Genomic DNA, 16,705 nt, shown 5'->3' with positions numbered 1-16,705 from the left:
AAGCCCGAAAGTGATTTATATAAAACATAATTGGGAGAAATGCTGCATTATTTACTTAAGGGGAGACAGTTTCTAGGAGACACCGAGAAGTTCTGTGCTTTGGTTTAGTCTGGCCTTAAGCAAGAATCTTGTCTCAGTCCCATTAGTGGAAAGAAGTGAGACAATTCACAGAACAACAAAAAAAGGTACATGATAGCAAGATAAAATTGCACTAAATTTAGGGGTTGCAGTGGATTCAGTTCAATATTAAACTTCAAATTAAGTTTTGAGTTTCAATAAACTGAGGACTGAAATATCTATCAAAGCCCTGAGATAGACCTGTAGCATTGTAGTGGCAGACAAAGGACTTGGGTAATTTTAGTCCATTTTGTATTCAGATTACTATATGAGTAATAATCTCATAAGGGAGCAGGACTGATTTGACTGTAAGAAATAATGACTGATCGTTTTGTGTGTGGCGCTAGTCAGTACTGGGTTGCAAGACATTTGAGTCCCATTTCAAAAATAATTTGATATTTGCTCCTTTTAGATCCTCAAGGTAGGTGAAATTGCTGATCAGAGGATTTAGAGGCTTGAATTTAAATAATGAGCAGTCCTTTTTTCAACTCTCAAAATGAACCTGAATAAAGGTTCACGGATTCTTTTTTTTTTTTAATTTATTTATTTATTTTTGGCTGTGTTGGGTCTTCGTTGCTGTGTGCGGGCTTTCTCTAGTTGTGACGAGCGGGAGCTACTCTGTCGCGGTGCACGGGCTTCTCATTGCAGTGACTTCTCTTGTTGAGGAGCACGGGCTCTAGGCACGCTGGCTTCAGTAGTTGTGGCTCGTGGGCTCTAGAGCGTGGGCTCAGTAGTTGTGGTGCACGGGCTTAGTTGCTCCGCGGCATGTGGGATATTCCTGGACCAGGGCTCGAACGTGTGTCCGCTGCATTGTCAGGCGGGTTCTTAACCACTGCGCCACCAGGGAAGCCCAAGGTTCACGGATTCTTGCAGACGAATTAATACTTGCTTCAATTGCTTCTCTCCTAAATGAAGTTTACTTTATGCTATTCCTTATTATTCTAGGATGAGAAAGTGTCAGAATCTACAATGGATGCCTTCCAAAGCCTACCTTCAGAAGCAAGCAAAAGGTAGTGTTGTCAAAAGATCTTCCCCCAAATGCTTCCTGCTTTAATGTCATATAGTTGTGTACATCTAGTGTAAAGAGAATACTAGCCTTTTTTCAAGTACTGCTGTTTCCCAGGGAGCTGTTGGTTGTTGAAGCTGGGTGATAGGTACATGAGTGTTCATTTTACTATTCCCTTCATCTTGGAGTATGTTTGAATATTTCCATAAGAAAAATTTTTTTAAATTCATACAAAAAATTACATTATATTTCATTTCCTAGAGTAATAAAAGTATACCTGTTTCACTTGCCAACTTGGCATTAACTTTCTTGAGTCTTCCAGTGTCAACTTTAGCTGTAGGAAACTGAGACTAAGATTGTTACATTCCTATACTTATATTTTAAATAAAATTTTCTCACTTACAGAAAAATAATCTTGCTTTCCCCCCCCACCCCCAGCTGTGAAGAAGAAAGAGAAGAAGTCTAAGACCAGTGAAAAGAAAGAGAGCAAAGAGAGCAGTGTTGTGAAGAACTTGGCTGACTCTAGTCAGAAGTCTACCCCATCAGCAAGAGAGGATCCCGCCCCCAAGAAAAGCAACAGTGAACCACCTCCGCGCAAGCCCCCGGAGGACAAGAGTGAGGAAGGGAATGCCTCCACCCCAGGACCTGAGGCCAAACAAGTGGCCACGCCCTCTTCCAGGAAGTCCAGCAAGCAGGTCTCCCAGCCGGCACCAGCCATCCCCCTACAGCCCCCCAGCACAGCACCACCGAGAAAAGAAGTCCCCAAGACCACTCCTAGTGAGCCCAAGAAAAGGCAGCCTCCACCTCCGGAGTCAGGTGAGTGAGGACAGCAGGAAGAACTGCCGCACCAGAAGTACCAGCACAGGACACTGACATCTTAAACAGCATTTGGAAACCTGAAATGTGTATTTTTAAGTCTTTGGTACAAGAAAATTAGCTCTCTTTTAAATATTTATTTAATTTTTTTTTTTTTGGCTACACCGAGTCTTAGTTGTGGCACGAGGGATCTTTTAGTTGCGGCATGCGGGCTCTTAGTTGCGGCATGCATGCGGGATCTAGTTCCCTGATTACGGATCAAACCCGGGCCCTCTGCATTGGGAGCGTGGAGTATTAACCACTGGACCACCAGGGAAGTCCCAATTAGCTCTCTTTTAACTGTTACATAATAATAAAGAAATAGAAGCAAAAACCAGTTAAGTTGGAGATACTGTCTTAATTTCCTATTTAAAGCCTAGAGTTTAAATAGTTTTTTGTTTTTTCTAATGCCCCTTTCTTTGCAGGCCAATCAGTGCTAGAGTCATCGTTGCTATTTAGCATTAACTGTAAGTTTAGTGACATCTGACTGCAGTTTATTTTGAATTCTTTAGGTCCAGAGCAAAGCAAGCAGAAAAAAGTGGCTCCTCGCCCCAGTATTCCTGTAAAACAAAAGCCTAAAGAAAAGGTGAGGAAAGATTTGTTTCCCTGCCATTTGTCAAAGATGTGTTCTATTCTGTAGGGAAATAGCCTTATCCTTGACATTTACGTGATTGAGTGAAACTGCATTTCTGCTTCTGTGTAGATGGCAGTGGAATTTCTTAAAATTAGCAAACTTCAGGTTTAGGCTTTAGCTCACTTCCATTTTTTCTCTTTTTTTCCCCTTGTTGTTTTCCCCTTCCTTGTAGCCCCACATGCTTATGCTGCAGGCTGATGAGTAAAATTTTTTTTTCCCCCTCAACATCCGTTAGCAGTATTTGTCTATAACAATCACTCACTATTTTTATCATGTGGAGAGAGAGGTCTTTAAGACTTTTCCGGTTCTTGCTGTGCCCCCGTAGTGGTGTGCATTGCAAGTCCAGGCTGATGCTCTTGAGAGCATCAGCAGTGCTGAAAAGAGAGGCAAATGCCAGGTTCTTACTAAGGCATGTTCCAGAGTCCCTGCCCAGTTTCTAACTGTGATGATGAAGCATGGTTACGTTGGCAAATCTGAAATCATTGATGATCACAGAGCTGGGAAAATTGTTTTGAATCTCATAGGCAGGTTACACAAGTGTGGAGTGATCAGCCCCAGATTTGATGTGTGCAACTCCAAGATCTAGAAAAATGGCAGAATAACCTGCTCCCATCTGGTCAGTGTGGTTTCATTGTACTGACAACCTCAGCTGGCATCGTGGACCACGAGGAAGCAAGATGAAGACACGCAGGAGGGAAAAGCCTGGGATGTGTTTTCTAGGGGTATAAATACATACGTGCCAATAAAATGCTTCAATGGAAAAAAAAAATCTCCTGAAGATTACTTGTCTGTTTCTGTAGGATACTTATATTGGAAACATGTTTTCCAGATCTATTAAGATTTGTCATTTGCATTATTATCTGTTGCAAGAGTGAAGGCAGGCAGGGTGTGGATTTGTTCTTTATCCATCTTCTATCCCCATAGGAAAAACCACCTCCGGTCAATAAGCAGGAGAATGCAGGCACTTTGAACATCCTCAGCACTCTCTCCAATGGCAATAGTTCAAAGCAGAAAGTCCCAGCAGATGGAGTCCACAGGATCAGAGTGGACTTTAAGGTAAAATTGTTCAGTGACCACGGGAGTATGTTGAGTGTTGTGGACTTTAAATCAAGAAAATGATGTTACCAAAGGTGTTGAAAGAGAGGAAATTCTTTCGGGGGGTGGGGCGGAGGAATGAAGATCTGCCATTAATAGATGGGTTCAGGTGTGTGAGAACTCCGGTCAGTGTTACCAGGTCAGTCTGTGAACTGACTGAAGGACAGAGGCACGGAGCCAGTCCTGCCCATCCTGAGCTGTAAAGTGCTTTTAGATGAGAACAGTATCTGAGGAAGTGATTTTTTCACATAGGTATTATCAAACCATGATGATCGCTTGAATCAGCAAAACTCTAAGGGAAATTCAACCCCAGTAAATCTTTGCATTGTAGTTAACAGGTGAGCCTTTTAAGAGTTTGTGTCTGAGATTTAAAATTTTCAAAGCAGCAGTTATTTTGAACTCATTGAGATGAAATATTCTCGACATTCTGGTGTCACTCTAATTTTATGCTTTTCGTCCTTATTTTCAATGCAGCGTTTTTTCAGTGCAGCGTTATGTCGTAAAACTCTCATAAATGATCTTTTTCTCTCTCTCCGCAGGAGGATTGTGAAGCAGAAAATGTGTGGGAGATGGGAGGCTTAGGAATCTTGACCTCTGTTCCTATAACACCCAGGGTGGTTTGCTTTCTCTGTGCCAGTAGTGGGCATGTAGAGGTAAGATATCCTGCTTCTTGGTACCCCAGACAGTATAATGATAGATTATTTTGCTGTGATGAAAGAAATCATTATATTCTGTTTTGTTGGTATATAGCAGGCACTATATCCTGTTGAAACCTGCAAATGAAATGCTTTTGAAGTTTTTTAGAAATTTCAGGAAGGAGTCTGCTTTTTATTAGAGTAGCAGTTTTTTTTTTTTAAGAGTAGCAGTTATTGTGAGAAGTTTAATAGTTTCATCTCTTAAATTCACTCATTATTCGAGTTCTGATTTTTTGCTAGATGTCCTAACATGGAAGAAATAATAAATGTTTTTCTAGAAAAAGAGATGCTGTTGATAGTTGTTTTACGTTGAATAGCAAAACTTCCTTGTCTATAAGGAGCTCTTAGCAACTAATAAGAAAAAGGAAAACACCCAGTAAAAAAAATAGTCTAAGGGCAGGAGTATATAATTCACAAAATGAGAAGTAAAAACATTGTGGGAGGGGGGAGCGTTAAGCCTTCCGATTACCAAACACTGTAAATTAAAGCATGATAAAAGGATCAAGTGGAAATGGAGACTTTCTGTTTCTGGAAATCTAAATTAGTTACAGTCTTTCTGAGAAGATTGTTTGGAAATATGTATTTATCTTTAAAATGGGTATACCCTCTAACCCAGCAATTGCACTCCAGGCATTTATCTTGAGGATATAATTAGATAAATTATATGTATATGTATGTTTGTATACATGTATGTATATAATACATATATATAATAAACCCTTCTATATGTATACATATTTGTATATATATATAATAAACAGAAGGGTTTATTTCAGTATTTATGATAATAAAAAATTGGAGACAACCCAAAATGTCATCAATAAGGGGCTGGTATTCCGGTTAAAATAATTATAGGACATGCATATAATGGCACATATGAAGTCCTAAAGATGATAATATAGATTCATATTGACATGGAAAGATGTCCATGACACATCACTGAGTTAAAAGAGCAGGTCACAAAATAGTATGTAAAAAGCATGATCCCATTTTGGTTTGGAAAAATGTTTTTGAAATATATATGTAGAAAGGATTCTGAAGGATTTACACCAAAATCTTAAGAGTGTAGTTGGATTGTGGTTGAGTTTTGTTTTTTCTTTATCTTTTTGAGTTTTTTTGCAGTGAGTATGTGCCACCTTTACCATAAGGGGGAAGAAAGGTAGCACAATTTTAACTAGGAAGCAGTAATTTGTCATTCATACAGTTCTCAATTCCTGAGTACCTCCTTAGGGTATTATTTGTCACATATGTATTCTAAGGTCATAAAGAAAACCCAAAGCCAAGTTGTAATCCAGATGTTGAGCAATCAGTGAGACTCACTAGTTAAGACATTCAGTCCTGCCCACTTGCTATTTTAGATTACGCATTAGCACGTGCAGACAATATTGAATAAGAATTCACCAAAACTGCCTCTGTGATTTAGTTCAATGCAAATCCTTTATGTATGCAGATTATATAATCCGATATGCTATTTTTCTTCTACATCTTTAAGCTTTCTAAATAATTTCAAAAGTAAACTATCAGACATAAAGTAATTTTTTTGCAAAATTATATTCACAAATAACCGTATGCTGAAAGTTATATATTAAAGAGTGACTTTTTAAATGAAAATGATACCAGTATGTGGATTTTTAAATATGCGAAGAAAAAAGGAGTTTTAATGGGCAAAAATTAGCAGCTTAAATAGTAATGGGATGAACAGTAATTTTGAGGTGTAAGTTTTGTTTTCCTTGGGATTCTTATTATATGGTTGTATCTTAAATATAGATTTAAGAAATTTAGAAAATATATGACATCATTATATGATAAAGTATATGGAGAAATGCAAAATTGTCATTGTAAACGTTCAGCAATATTTTTTTTAAAAATTTAGTGATTCAAACATTTAATAAAATAAAATAAAGGCATTAAAAAAATAAATTACACGTTAGCAGAATTATTGCCTGGTATTCATTCATTAAGGAAATATTTTCTTAGTGCCTGTTACGAACAATATATTGTTCTAAGTGCTGGAGTTGCTTTAGATAGCGTTGAAACTGAGACTGTTCTGTCTATATAAGTGCCAGGGGTCTACTGTATCTCTTTTCCTACATAATCTAACTCTCGTTACATCGATACACATGTTACCCACAGGAATAACTTATTTTCATAACACCAGTACTTCAACTTCTGTGTTAAAACAGGTTTTTTTTTTTTTCCAGAGTATAATTGCTCTAATTTAAATTGTGTAGCTGTGCACAGCAATCCCACAGGATTCCTAAAAACTGAAGTTAGAGAATGAATAGCCCACTGCCTGCATTGTACTCCTAAAGCATAACCAGTGCTTGATGAATTTTCCCTCCATTCAAATTTTTAAAAACTTTTTATGTTGACATGATTTCAGATTTACAGAAAAGCTACAAGAGTGGTACAAAGAACTCCCATACATCCTTTACCTGGATTCCCCAAGCATTAATATTTTTTTTTAATTGGAGTAAAATTGCTTTAGAATTAATATTTTTAATTTGCATTATCCTTTTCTCTTTGTATATGTATTGTACAAAATAAGTAAAATATGTACACACATTTTATATGTAGACATTTTTTTTCTTAAAATTTGAGAGCAAGTTGCAGACATATGCCCTTTTACCTCTAAATTTTATACTGTGTATTTCCTAAAACCAAGGACATCCTCTTATATAACCACAATATAATTATCAAAATCAGGAAATTAACGTTGGTATATTACAGTTATTTAAGTAGACTTTATTTAGTTTTGACCAGTTGTCCCACTGATTCTTTTATGGCAAAAGAAAATTATGAGTCACACTCATTTGAATTTCTGAAAATCTCTGTATCAGTATGAAAATAACTTACTTCTAAAATTAGAGACGGGAAGGACAAACCAGAGCTTACAGTCATTTAGTAGATTATAGAGACATCCCTATTTCCCCTTACCCCACTCTTTTCCCCACTTTTTTACGTTGCCTTAGCTCTTTATTGATACCTCTTTTATGGCACTTAGCACATTCTATTAAATTTTAGATTGTATCTATTTAGTTATTTTATAATTCTACTATTATTACTGCTTTAGTCTCCTGAAACTCCCCAGTATTCTGCTTTTTTAACATAGTCATTGCTTAGTGAACTTGTTGAATACAGTATGTATACCACTACTCCTAAAGCTCAAAGTAAGCAGGTAGGATTTGGTTGATATTTCTACGTGCTATTTGACCGCCTCTGTGTTCCCATCTTACCCTAGTTTGTGTATTGCCAAGTCTGTTGTGAGCCCTTCCACAAGTTTTGTTTGGAGGAGCACGAGCGCCCTCTGGAGGACCAGCTGGAAAACTGGTGTTGTCGGCGCTGCAAGTTCTGTCATGTTTGTGGAAGGCAGCACCAGGCCACCAAGGTAGGACGCTGAGTAATGGGGCCACTTACAGTATTACTCTGTATCTCCATTTCTGCCTTTTAATCTAGGATTTCGTACGCACAGTTTTCCTCTGTTGGCTTAGCCTGTTTTTACTGTTTAACTGGGTGTAATCAATTGCCTATTGTGTTTTAATTTAATTTTGGGAATATAGCAGAAAACGTGGCATTGGATAAAATGCTCAAAGTAAGTCAAACCTCCTTTATCAGAATGTTCACCACTGAGTGCCTTTGGCAGGACATAAATCCCTATGCCTTGAGAGTAAATAATTTATGAGGAAATTTAAGCTGTCACAGTGATGTGCTGTATTTACTTGAAGATAAGTATGAAATGGGGTACTAAGTGACAGGTGTCCAGTGAAGGTGAGGTGATGCCCACCTTTTTGCCTTCTTATTTTCTTACAGCAGCTGCTGGAGTGTAATAAGTGCCGAAACAGCTATCACCCTGAGTGCCTGGGACCAAATTACCCCACCAAACCCACAAAGAAAAAGAAAGTTTGGGTGAGTTTCTCACACAATGGGCAGTTTCAGAGAGAATTGTCATGGGACTGTTGGGCGTGTACAAATTGTAAGAAGAATATCCTGCTTGAGGAAGAAAAGCCGTCCCAGTAGAGAAGTCAACTCTAGAAATGGATTGCATTTGAGACCATCTTAAATAAGAAGAGATATTAAAAATAAGAAGTTCCTATTGAATTTCTTTCATCTCTTCCAGATCTGTACCAAGTGCGTTCGCTGCAAGAGCTGTGGATCCACGACTCCCGGCAAAGGGTGGGATGCACAGTGGTCTCACGATTTCTCACTCTGCCATGATTGTGCCAAACTCTTTGCTAAAGGTACTTCAGAAAAGCCAGTTTCGTCAACTTTTAGAGGTTGTACTTAGTGTTTGGGAGGTGAACTGGACACTGCAGTGGAATGAAAAGGTCTTACCATTCTTGTCAAGGATGCCATTTACACAGATTTCCTAAGTTTCTGGTCTTGCTCTTTTCCTTACACAGAGACTTAGAGCAACTAGAGAGGTTTTGTTATCTTTGGGGAGATGAATCAAGGGGACTTTTTATAGTAACTCACCACAAAGAAATGCTCTAAACCAGTATTTCCCAAAGTGGAGGTATATATCCATTTGATTGTTTCAGAAATGATTTTAGGTGGTACTGAGTCAAAGATTTTATCTTAATAGTTGTGCTAGAAAAAAATTATAGCCAATACATTAAACTGACTTAGGATAATAATGATATAAAGTTCACTATTGAAGCTATTTAAAATAAGCAAATCAATATTAAGTCTGTTAAGTAAAAAATAATAAGAGGTGATACATGGATAAAACAAATTGATGAAGGGTGTATATTTTTCCAAATTTTAGGAAGCATTGCTCTAAGCTCTAATGTAAAAAGCACTGGGAATAAGGGAAAAGTGTAAATTAATTGTGTTTTTTTACTCCCATTACCCTCTCCTCTTTTTTAAAAATTGAAACATTTCTTTGGAATGTTTAAGAGAGAAAGTTCTGTCTTCCATTCTTTTTCTATAAAATCTACCTCATGACCTTTAAAAATGGGTCTAAAGAAGAGAACTAGTGACATATTCTGAGAGCTCAGAATAATCTTGACACTTTACAGATGTGTAAACGTTCCATGGTAGATGCATGCTGGCATTTGTAAGTTTCAGAAGCAGAATATGGTGGCTGGCATTTTACATCACATTGGCATATGTGAGTCAAGGGCCTTAGAGGCATTGGTATGTGAACCGAAGCTCTGCTGAAAGCTTTGCTTTGCTTTCAGGAAACTTCTGCCCTCTTTGTGATAAGTGTTATGATGACGATGACTACGAGAGTAAGATGATGCAGTGTGGGAAGTGTGATCGATGGGTCCATTCCAAATGTGAGAATCTTTCAGGTACAGAAGGTTGGAGTCTTTTTATTACAGTTTCCTTCTTTCTTGGTACAGCTGCACTTACAGCCCCCAAAGTACTATAAACATAAAATTATGGTAGTGTTGTTACTTGAAGTCTTTTTAAATTTATTTTTTGGTCTCTAAAGTAAGAACATTGTGTTAAATTTGTGCTCATTTATCTTGAACACATTCTTTAAGATATTTATTTGCTGTCCTTTATGGATACCATAACCTATTGATTCTCCAGTGACTAAATCCTGAGTTAGTGTTAATAATGTCCCTTCGGAGATCAATACATATGAGTTCTTCGGGGGGTGTGAGAATCTTAATACTGTTCTAACATGCAGCTTGATATTAAGTTCAGTGGAATAGCTTTCTCTTTTCCCTGTCTCCCACTCTTCAGAGCACCTCATCACTGTAGTTTTTTGTTTTCCCAGATGAGATGTATGAGATCCTGTCTAATCTTCCGGAAAGTGTGGCCTACACTTGTGTGAACTGTACTGAGCGGCACCCTGCGGAGTGGCGACTGGCCCTTGAAAAAGAGCTCCAGATCTCTCTGAAGCAAGTACTGACAGCCTTGTTGAACTCTCGGACCACCAGCCACTTGCTACGCTACCGACAGGTAGGCCCAAGTCTCATTTTGTATTCCGAATGGTGGTTTTTACCTAGTCGTGGAATGTGTGCGTTTTTGTGTGTGTGTGCTTTTCAGTTTATTTTCTTTTGCTTCATTCTTCATTTAGTTTTGTAGAGTTCCTTGTTTTGGCCTTAGGCTATTAAGAACATTCTTAGCACCAAGAGTAAAACCCTTCTCTGGGGTAAGAAGAAGGAAGGGGCCATATCTCTTTCAAAGGTCTTGCTGTTGTAATATGAAATTTGGCCTTTGTATTCTGAAGGCCATGGGGAGCCCAATGAAGGACTTCACCCAAAAGAGTAACCTGATCAGAGTTACTTTTTAGAAAAAAAAAAAAGATTCTGACTGGAGTGAGAGGAAGGATTGGAGAGGACTGAGCCTAGAGGCAGGAGGCGTGGTTAGGAGGCAGTGGTGGTGCTCTAGGTAAGAGGGAGCAGGATGGTGGCCTGATCCACGAGGGTGGTAGTGGGGCCAGAGACCCTTCGGCTCCAGCAAAGTTCCAGGGCTCCTCAGGACACGATTTGAAAATCACTGCTTCTTGTCCGTTTAAGTCATGAACTATATACATAAAGTAGTCATTGGGAACACAGGTATAATGTTGGAAGAACCACATGGATAACTTTAACTCAGAGCTAGCCTGCTGCTTTATCTTTTAATAGAGTCTGTTTTTTGAATAGGAAAATTAGCTGTATCTGTGTCTTACTCAAAAGGAATTGGACAGTTTCTGTTTATTCATACTAGGTTGGGAGTTATCAAGCAAAGCTCCTCAGTGAGCCTAGCCAAGCTATTAGATAGCCAGCTCGTTTTAACTTTCCTTTTCTAGTATTTGAGAAATCTCTGATTACTTTTAAGTTCTTTAGGTTTTATAATATGCATCATTCAGTACCATCTTTATTCATTTTAGTAGAATCTGCATAGGTGCCTCATTTTCAGTGTTAGATAAAAGAAACATATCTTTCCTGACGACAGGCTGCCAAACCTCCGGACTTAAATCCTGAGACAGAGGAGAGTATACCTTCCCGCAGCTCCCCAGAAGGGCCTGATCCACCAGTGCTTACTGAGGTCAGCAAACAGGAAGATCAACAGCCTTTAGATCTGGAAGGAGTCAAGAGGAAAATGGACCAAGGGAACTACACATCTGTGGTATGTCTATACAGCAAACTACCCAAATTTCCAGCTCCAGTTTAGCTTCCTTGGGTCTTTTGGGGGATGAGGCTGGGTGTTAGCATTAAAAAATGATTTGTATTGTATTTAGAAATGTCATGTGGTTTTAAATACCTAAAAATATGTGAATTATTTTAGTTCTGTGTTTTGGAAGATGGGTTATGATAGAGAAGGTAGTGTCTATTTATTTGGCTTTCATCTGAGTTCTTCAAAAATTATTTTTATATTAAAATTATTTTTATATTAAAACTGTTTATGGAAAAATACTAATGTGCAATTAATTGATTTGCCCCTTTTGAGATCACATCTGAATAATATGTCTTTTTATAATGGATATTCGTTTCTAGATAGATGCCTTTTAATTTTATGATTTTAAGAAAGTGTAGGAAGTGATCATCTGTTATCTCATGGTCCGTGTTTGCTATTCAGTTGTTTATTCATTTTAGTCTAAGTAAAAAATCGTGGCCCTGTTTGGGTAACTTACCAGGATACAGCTAATTTATCTGCATTCTTACCTTATTAGCCTGGCATGTCTTGACTGCCACAAGTTAATTATGAACTGAATCCCAAAGGCCTCCACTAAAGAGAAATTACACCGTGTTAAAATGGGGTGTCCGTCTTCTCTTGGATCTCTGTGCCGGATGATCTAGGAGGGAAGAGGAAGTGGTTCTGAGAGCGCACTGCTCTATGAATAATGAACGCTTTGTTTTGTATACAGTTGGAGTTCAGCGATGACATCGTGAAGATCATTCAAGCAGCCATTAACTCAGATGGAGGGCAGCCAGAGATTAAAAAAGCCAACAGCATGGTCAAGTCCTTCTTTATTCGGGTGAATGATATTAATAGTTCACATCTTTGACGCTTAATCCGCGGGTTGTTACCACGTGAACAGAACAGACTTGTTCTCGTCTGTGTTTTGCTTTGTCATGTGTATAAATCATTTTTGGTTTAATTCGTTCCTCTGATTCTTTGGGAGGAGATTAGTGAGGTTCCAGAGTGGATGGATCTTTCCCTTGGTGGCCTGAAATCATCCTCATATTGACAGAGAAGCTGGTGTGAAGTTGTTGGTTTTTATGTGCTTTCCAAATGAATGGTCACATGCTTACATTTTGTTTGTTTGTTTTTCTGTTAGCAAATGGAACGTGTTTTTCCATGGTTCAGTGTCAAAAAGTCCAGGTTTTGGGAGCCAAATAAAGTATCAAGCAAGTGAGTAAATTCAGTATTACTTTTTCTCGCTTCGTCAGCTAGAAATCTGAGCGTTCTTATATTTTTAGATTGAGGGGTTTTTTTAGACTAGGTTTTAATATTAAAGATTAATCAGTTGAAATGCCTTTTTAAAAAAAATAAATTTATTTATTTATTTGTTTGGTTTTTGGCTGTGTTGGGTCTTCGTTGCTGTGCGTGGGTTTTCTCTAGTTGCAGCGAGCGGGGGCTACTCTTCATTGCGGTGCCTGGGCTTCTCATTGTCATGGCTTCTCTTGTTGCAGAACATGAGCTCTAGGCGCGTGGGCTCTAGGCGCGTGGGCTTCAGTAGTTGTGGCACGCGGGCTTCAGTAGTTGTGGCACTCGGGCTCTAGAGCGCAGGCTCAGTAGTTGCGGTGCATGGGCTTAGTTGCTCCGCGGCATGTGGGATCTTCCTGGGCCGGGGATCGAACCCGTGTCCCCCTGCATCGGCAGGCGGATTCTTAACCACTGCGCCACCAGGGAAGCCCTGAAATGCCTTTTTATTGCTGGTTTAGAGACAACACTTAATGTTTATTGCAGTCCGCTGCCCTTTTTTTCTTTATTTATGTATCTGTTGTTTTAGGGAACTTGTGGCATATGTACAATACATGTACTATATATGTATATAGCCCAGTTATAACTGGGTTCTATTTTATTTAGTTCGAATGGTGCTCTCAACAGTTCTTGATTCTCCATATTTAACCTTAAATTTCTATTCCAGTGAATCCTTTTGACACACTGATGAGGTTATCATTTTTTTCTAGATGTTTAACCAAGAGTCACAATACATCGGGATTATATTTTTAAAAATAATAAAGTCCTGTGTAGGCAGTTTTCAAATTCTGTGACTTGTTCTTACAGTCTGTGAAAGGCTTGTGCCCAGGCCTGAGACCTGATGATATCAAGAATTTGACTGTTTTGTACAGTTCTGGGTATCTTGTAGGAGTTCAATAAATACTTGTTGAATCGATTATTTCCAGCAGTGGGATGTTACCAAACGCAGTGCTTCCACCTTCACTTGACCATAATTATGCTCAGTGGCAGGAGCGAGAGGAAAACAGCCACACTGAGCAGCCTCCTTTAATGAAGAAAATCATTCCAGCTCCCAAACCTAAAGGGCCTGGAGAACCAGACTCACCAACTCCTCTGCATCCTCCTACACCGCCAATTTTGAGTAAGACACCAGATGAAGACTTGTTATCCATTTCTCTCTGGGTGCAAATGATTGACTTTGTGACTCTAAAGTTAATGTACTTCCGTATTGGAAAAATTTCCCGGTGATCCTTAAATGTAATAAAATCATTATTTTTGCTTCACTTGGAATGTTAACAGAGAATTGATACAAGTAATGTAAGGGATAGTAAGGTAGCATAACTTTGAACACTTTTTGAACGTGTTGATTTCATAGGCTCTAGGCTATTTAAGCTGAATTGTTTTCTTTTTTCCCGGATATCAGACATAGTATTGCCAATTTTAAGTGTATGTCTTCTGGGTTCCAAGGTACTGATAGGAGTCGAGAAGACAGTCCAGAACTGAACCCACCCCCAGGCATAGAAGATAATAGACAATGTGCATTGTGTTTGACGTACGGTGACGACAGTGCTAATGTAAGTACCTTGGTGCCTTGGGTCCTGCTTAGTAGACTAGCCAAATGAATATTTGTCACTTAGTTTGTGGCATTTGGGTTTTTTTTCTATAACTGATGTAATTGATTTAAAAGATGAGTTGCCTTAAATTAACATGCTGATATCTTGTAATTTATACTGGCAGTTCCTCAAAAAAAGATTTTATGAAAGTGAATAAAACAGAAGTTGCACATTAAATAGCTTGTGTTTAATGTAGTTATTAGCAGTGTGGTTAAGGTCCCCAGGTCTGGCAGGTTGCCTGGATTCATTTCTGTGCTTTGCCGCCTACTTGTTGACCTTGGCAAAGAGTTTAACCTCTCTGACCCTCAGTTTCGTTTTTAAAATGAGGATAATAATAATCTTACCTCAGAATGGTTATGAGGATTAAAGGAAATAATGTATGTAAAGCCTTATTTGGATCCTGGCACATAGTAAGCTTACAGTTTTTTTTAAAAAGGTTTTTAATGCAAGCTGAGAGAACTGGCTTTGAAATATGGTTTTAAAGAAGTCAGTGGGCACTTCTATAAACCTAACACATATTGCTTGTTCTTTAATTCTTTATGATTATAAAATACTTCCAGTCTGTGGAAAAGGTAATCGAAAAAGGTGAGAAGTGAAAACAAAGAAACTTTGAATTGTGATTTTTGTGTGCACCCCTAAGTTAAAGAATTAGACTTGATTTACTGAAGTTATCCTGAAGGAGGTAAAGCTAATACCAAGGAAAACCCTATTTGACATTATATTCTTCAAAGAAAAAAGGAAATCTCTTGTTTCATAGGATGCTGGCCGTTTGCTATACATTGGCCAAAACGAATGGACACATGTAAATTGCGCTTTGTGGTCAGCAGAAGTGTTTGAAGATGATGATGGATCACTAAAGAATGTGCATATGGCTGTGATCAGGGGCAAGCAGCTGGTAAGAACCTGTGGGTGAATGTTATGGAAGAGACTCCCTCTCAGTTTCCAGATGTTCTTTCTGGGGCTAAATGCTGCCTCGCTGGTGTTTCTCATAGCTCCTTCAGAATGGTTAGCCAGCAGCAAATGTTGGTGTACACTGTAGGCAGATTGCTATTCTTACCCTTGGAGGATGGGTACAAAAGCAATAGAAAACGAAGTCTTATCCAGTTGGGGAAATAATTCAGATGCCCAAGAAAGGTATTAATTTATTAAGTGATTTAGACAAAATGACCTCAGACGTTCCAGTTGAATCAGCACTCTGAGGCTCCATATGATAAACTCACAAAATACAGACACGAAGGGGGGATGTAGACAGTGGTTATTAGTAGCAGCTTAGAGTAAATCAGAAAAGCCTACGAAGGAGTAAAATTTGTAAAGCTATATTTTGACGGGGGGAGAAAATGAAAGATTATCAGGAAGAAACAAAAAATAGCACATGCATAAGAAACATAAGTAAAATGTGCGGAGAGCACAAATAAAAAGTCTTCCCTGGAGAGGAGCCCAGACTGTGACTGTGACAGAATGAGCTAGTAACATATAGCCTAGTTGAAGGAAATCTTTGAATCACATAAGTTCATCAATTAAGCCTAGTAATTAAGAACCGTTATGTCTCTGACTAGTATAATCTTTCCAGAACTGAGTTCTTTGGGATATAATAGCTTTCTACCAAGATGATGTTTTTAACATCGATCTTCAAAGTTTCATCTTCTCTAAATCAGTTGTGCATCCTAGAAAAAACTGTTTTGATTCAAGTTCTAAATCAAATTGTAATATTTAAATTTAATAATCATAGGCCGCATGGGCCATAGGAAAGAAAGGATTTGTAGAGGAGGCTTTATGGCTCATATCACTTTTCTGTAATTCAGCAGATTACCAATAGCAAAATGAATTGTGGGAAACCCGGAATGGGGTGACTCTCTAGGGGGGATGGAAAATGGCTAAAACTTCTGAAAGTCTGACTTGGACTCTGTTCTTTCTGGGTTGTTAGAGATGTGAATTCTGCCAAAAGCCAGGAGCCACTGTGGGTTGCTGCCTCACATCCTGCACCAGCAACTATCATTTCATGTGTTCCCGCGCCAAGAACTGTGTGTTTCTGGATGATAAAAAAGTATATTGCCAACGACATCGGGATTTGATCAAAGGCGAGGTGAGATGGCTTTAGCTGCTTTTTGAATTCTCTAGGAAAAGAGGCTGAAAATAGCAAGATGGTAAACTGTATTTCACCATCCTCCTAGGTGTTCCTAGTAGGTGATTCTAGGTATTCCTAGAATCACCTCCCCTTAGGAGCAATAACAGAGGCACTGCTAGTGAAACAGAAGGGTGATTTTGAGATACGCTCTGCACTTTCCCTCTGAGTCAGTATCGTGAGTATGGTGTGTAAAAGGGATAGCCTAACAGCTGCCCTGGCTTT

The 16,705-nt window shown here is 38.6% G+C and overlaps 1 protein-coding gene and 1 pseudogene across 2 annotated transcripts in view; both read left to right on the top strand.

The window, feature by feature from the left end:
- The window catches only part of KMT2A (lysine methyltransferase 2A), a 73,994-nt gene that overhangs the window by 35,526 nt on the left and 21,763 nt on the right, over positions 1 to 16,705 (top strand). Inside the window, exons 6-22 of one of the 2 annotated variants that reach the window (XM_036860568.1) lie at positions 1,063 to 1,127; positions 1,562 to 1,939; positions 2,491 to 2,564; positions 3,537 to 3,668; positions 4,247 to 4,360; positions 7,644 to 7,790; positions 8,213 to 8,308; positions 8,520 to 8,640; positions 9,583 to 9,696; positions 10,131 to 10,315; positions 11,294 to 11,467; positions 12,207 to 12,317; positions 12,621 to 12,694; positions 13,693 to 13,886; positions 14,213 to 14,319; positions 15,116 to 15,253; positions 16,283 to 16,441. In XM_036860568.1, coding sequence (XP_036716463.1) covers positions 1,063 to 1,127; positions 1,562 to 1,939; positions 2,491 to 2,564; positions 3,537 to 3,668; positions 4,247 to 4,360; positions 7,644 to 7,790; positions 8,213 to 8,308; positions 8,520 to 8,640; positions 9,583 to 9,696; positions 10,131 to 10,315; positions 11,294 to 11,467; positions 12,207 to 12,317; positions 12,621 to 12,694; positions 13,693 to 13,886; positions 14,213 to 14,319; positions 15,116 to 15,253; positions 16,283 to 16,441 — 2,383 coding nt within the window. Of the gene's footprint in view, positions 1 to 1,062; positions 1,128 to 1,561; positions 1,940 to 2,490; positions 2,565 to 3,536; positions 3,669 to 4,246; positions 4,361 to 7,643; positions 7,791 to 8,212; positions 8,309 to 8,519; positions 8,641 to 9,582; positions 9,706 to 10,130; positions 10,316 to 11,293; positions 11,468 to 12,206; positions 12,318 to 12,620; positions 12,695 to 13,692; positions 13,887 to 14,212; positions 14,320 to 15,115; positions 15,254 to 16,282; positions 16,442 to 16,705 lie in introns of both variants that reach the window. The other variant, XM_036860567.1, reaches the window with a different exon arrangement.
- LOC118900041 lies at positions 2,682 to 3,332 on the top strand (annotated as a pseudogene).

Source organism: Balaenoptera musculus, chromosome 8 (genome assembly GCF_009873245.2).
Source record: "Balaenoptera musculus isolate JJ_BM4_2016_0621 chromosome 8, mBalMus1.pri.v3, whole genome shotgun sequence".
Taxonomy (NCBI): domain Eukaryota; kingdom Metazoa; phylum Chordata; class Mammalia; order Artiodactyla; family Balaenopteridae; genus Balaenoptera; species Balaenoptera musculus.
This window is presented reverse-complemented; position numbering and strand designations above follow the sequence as displayed.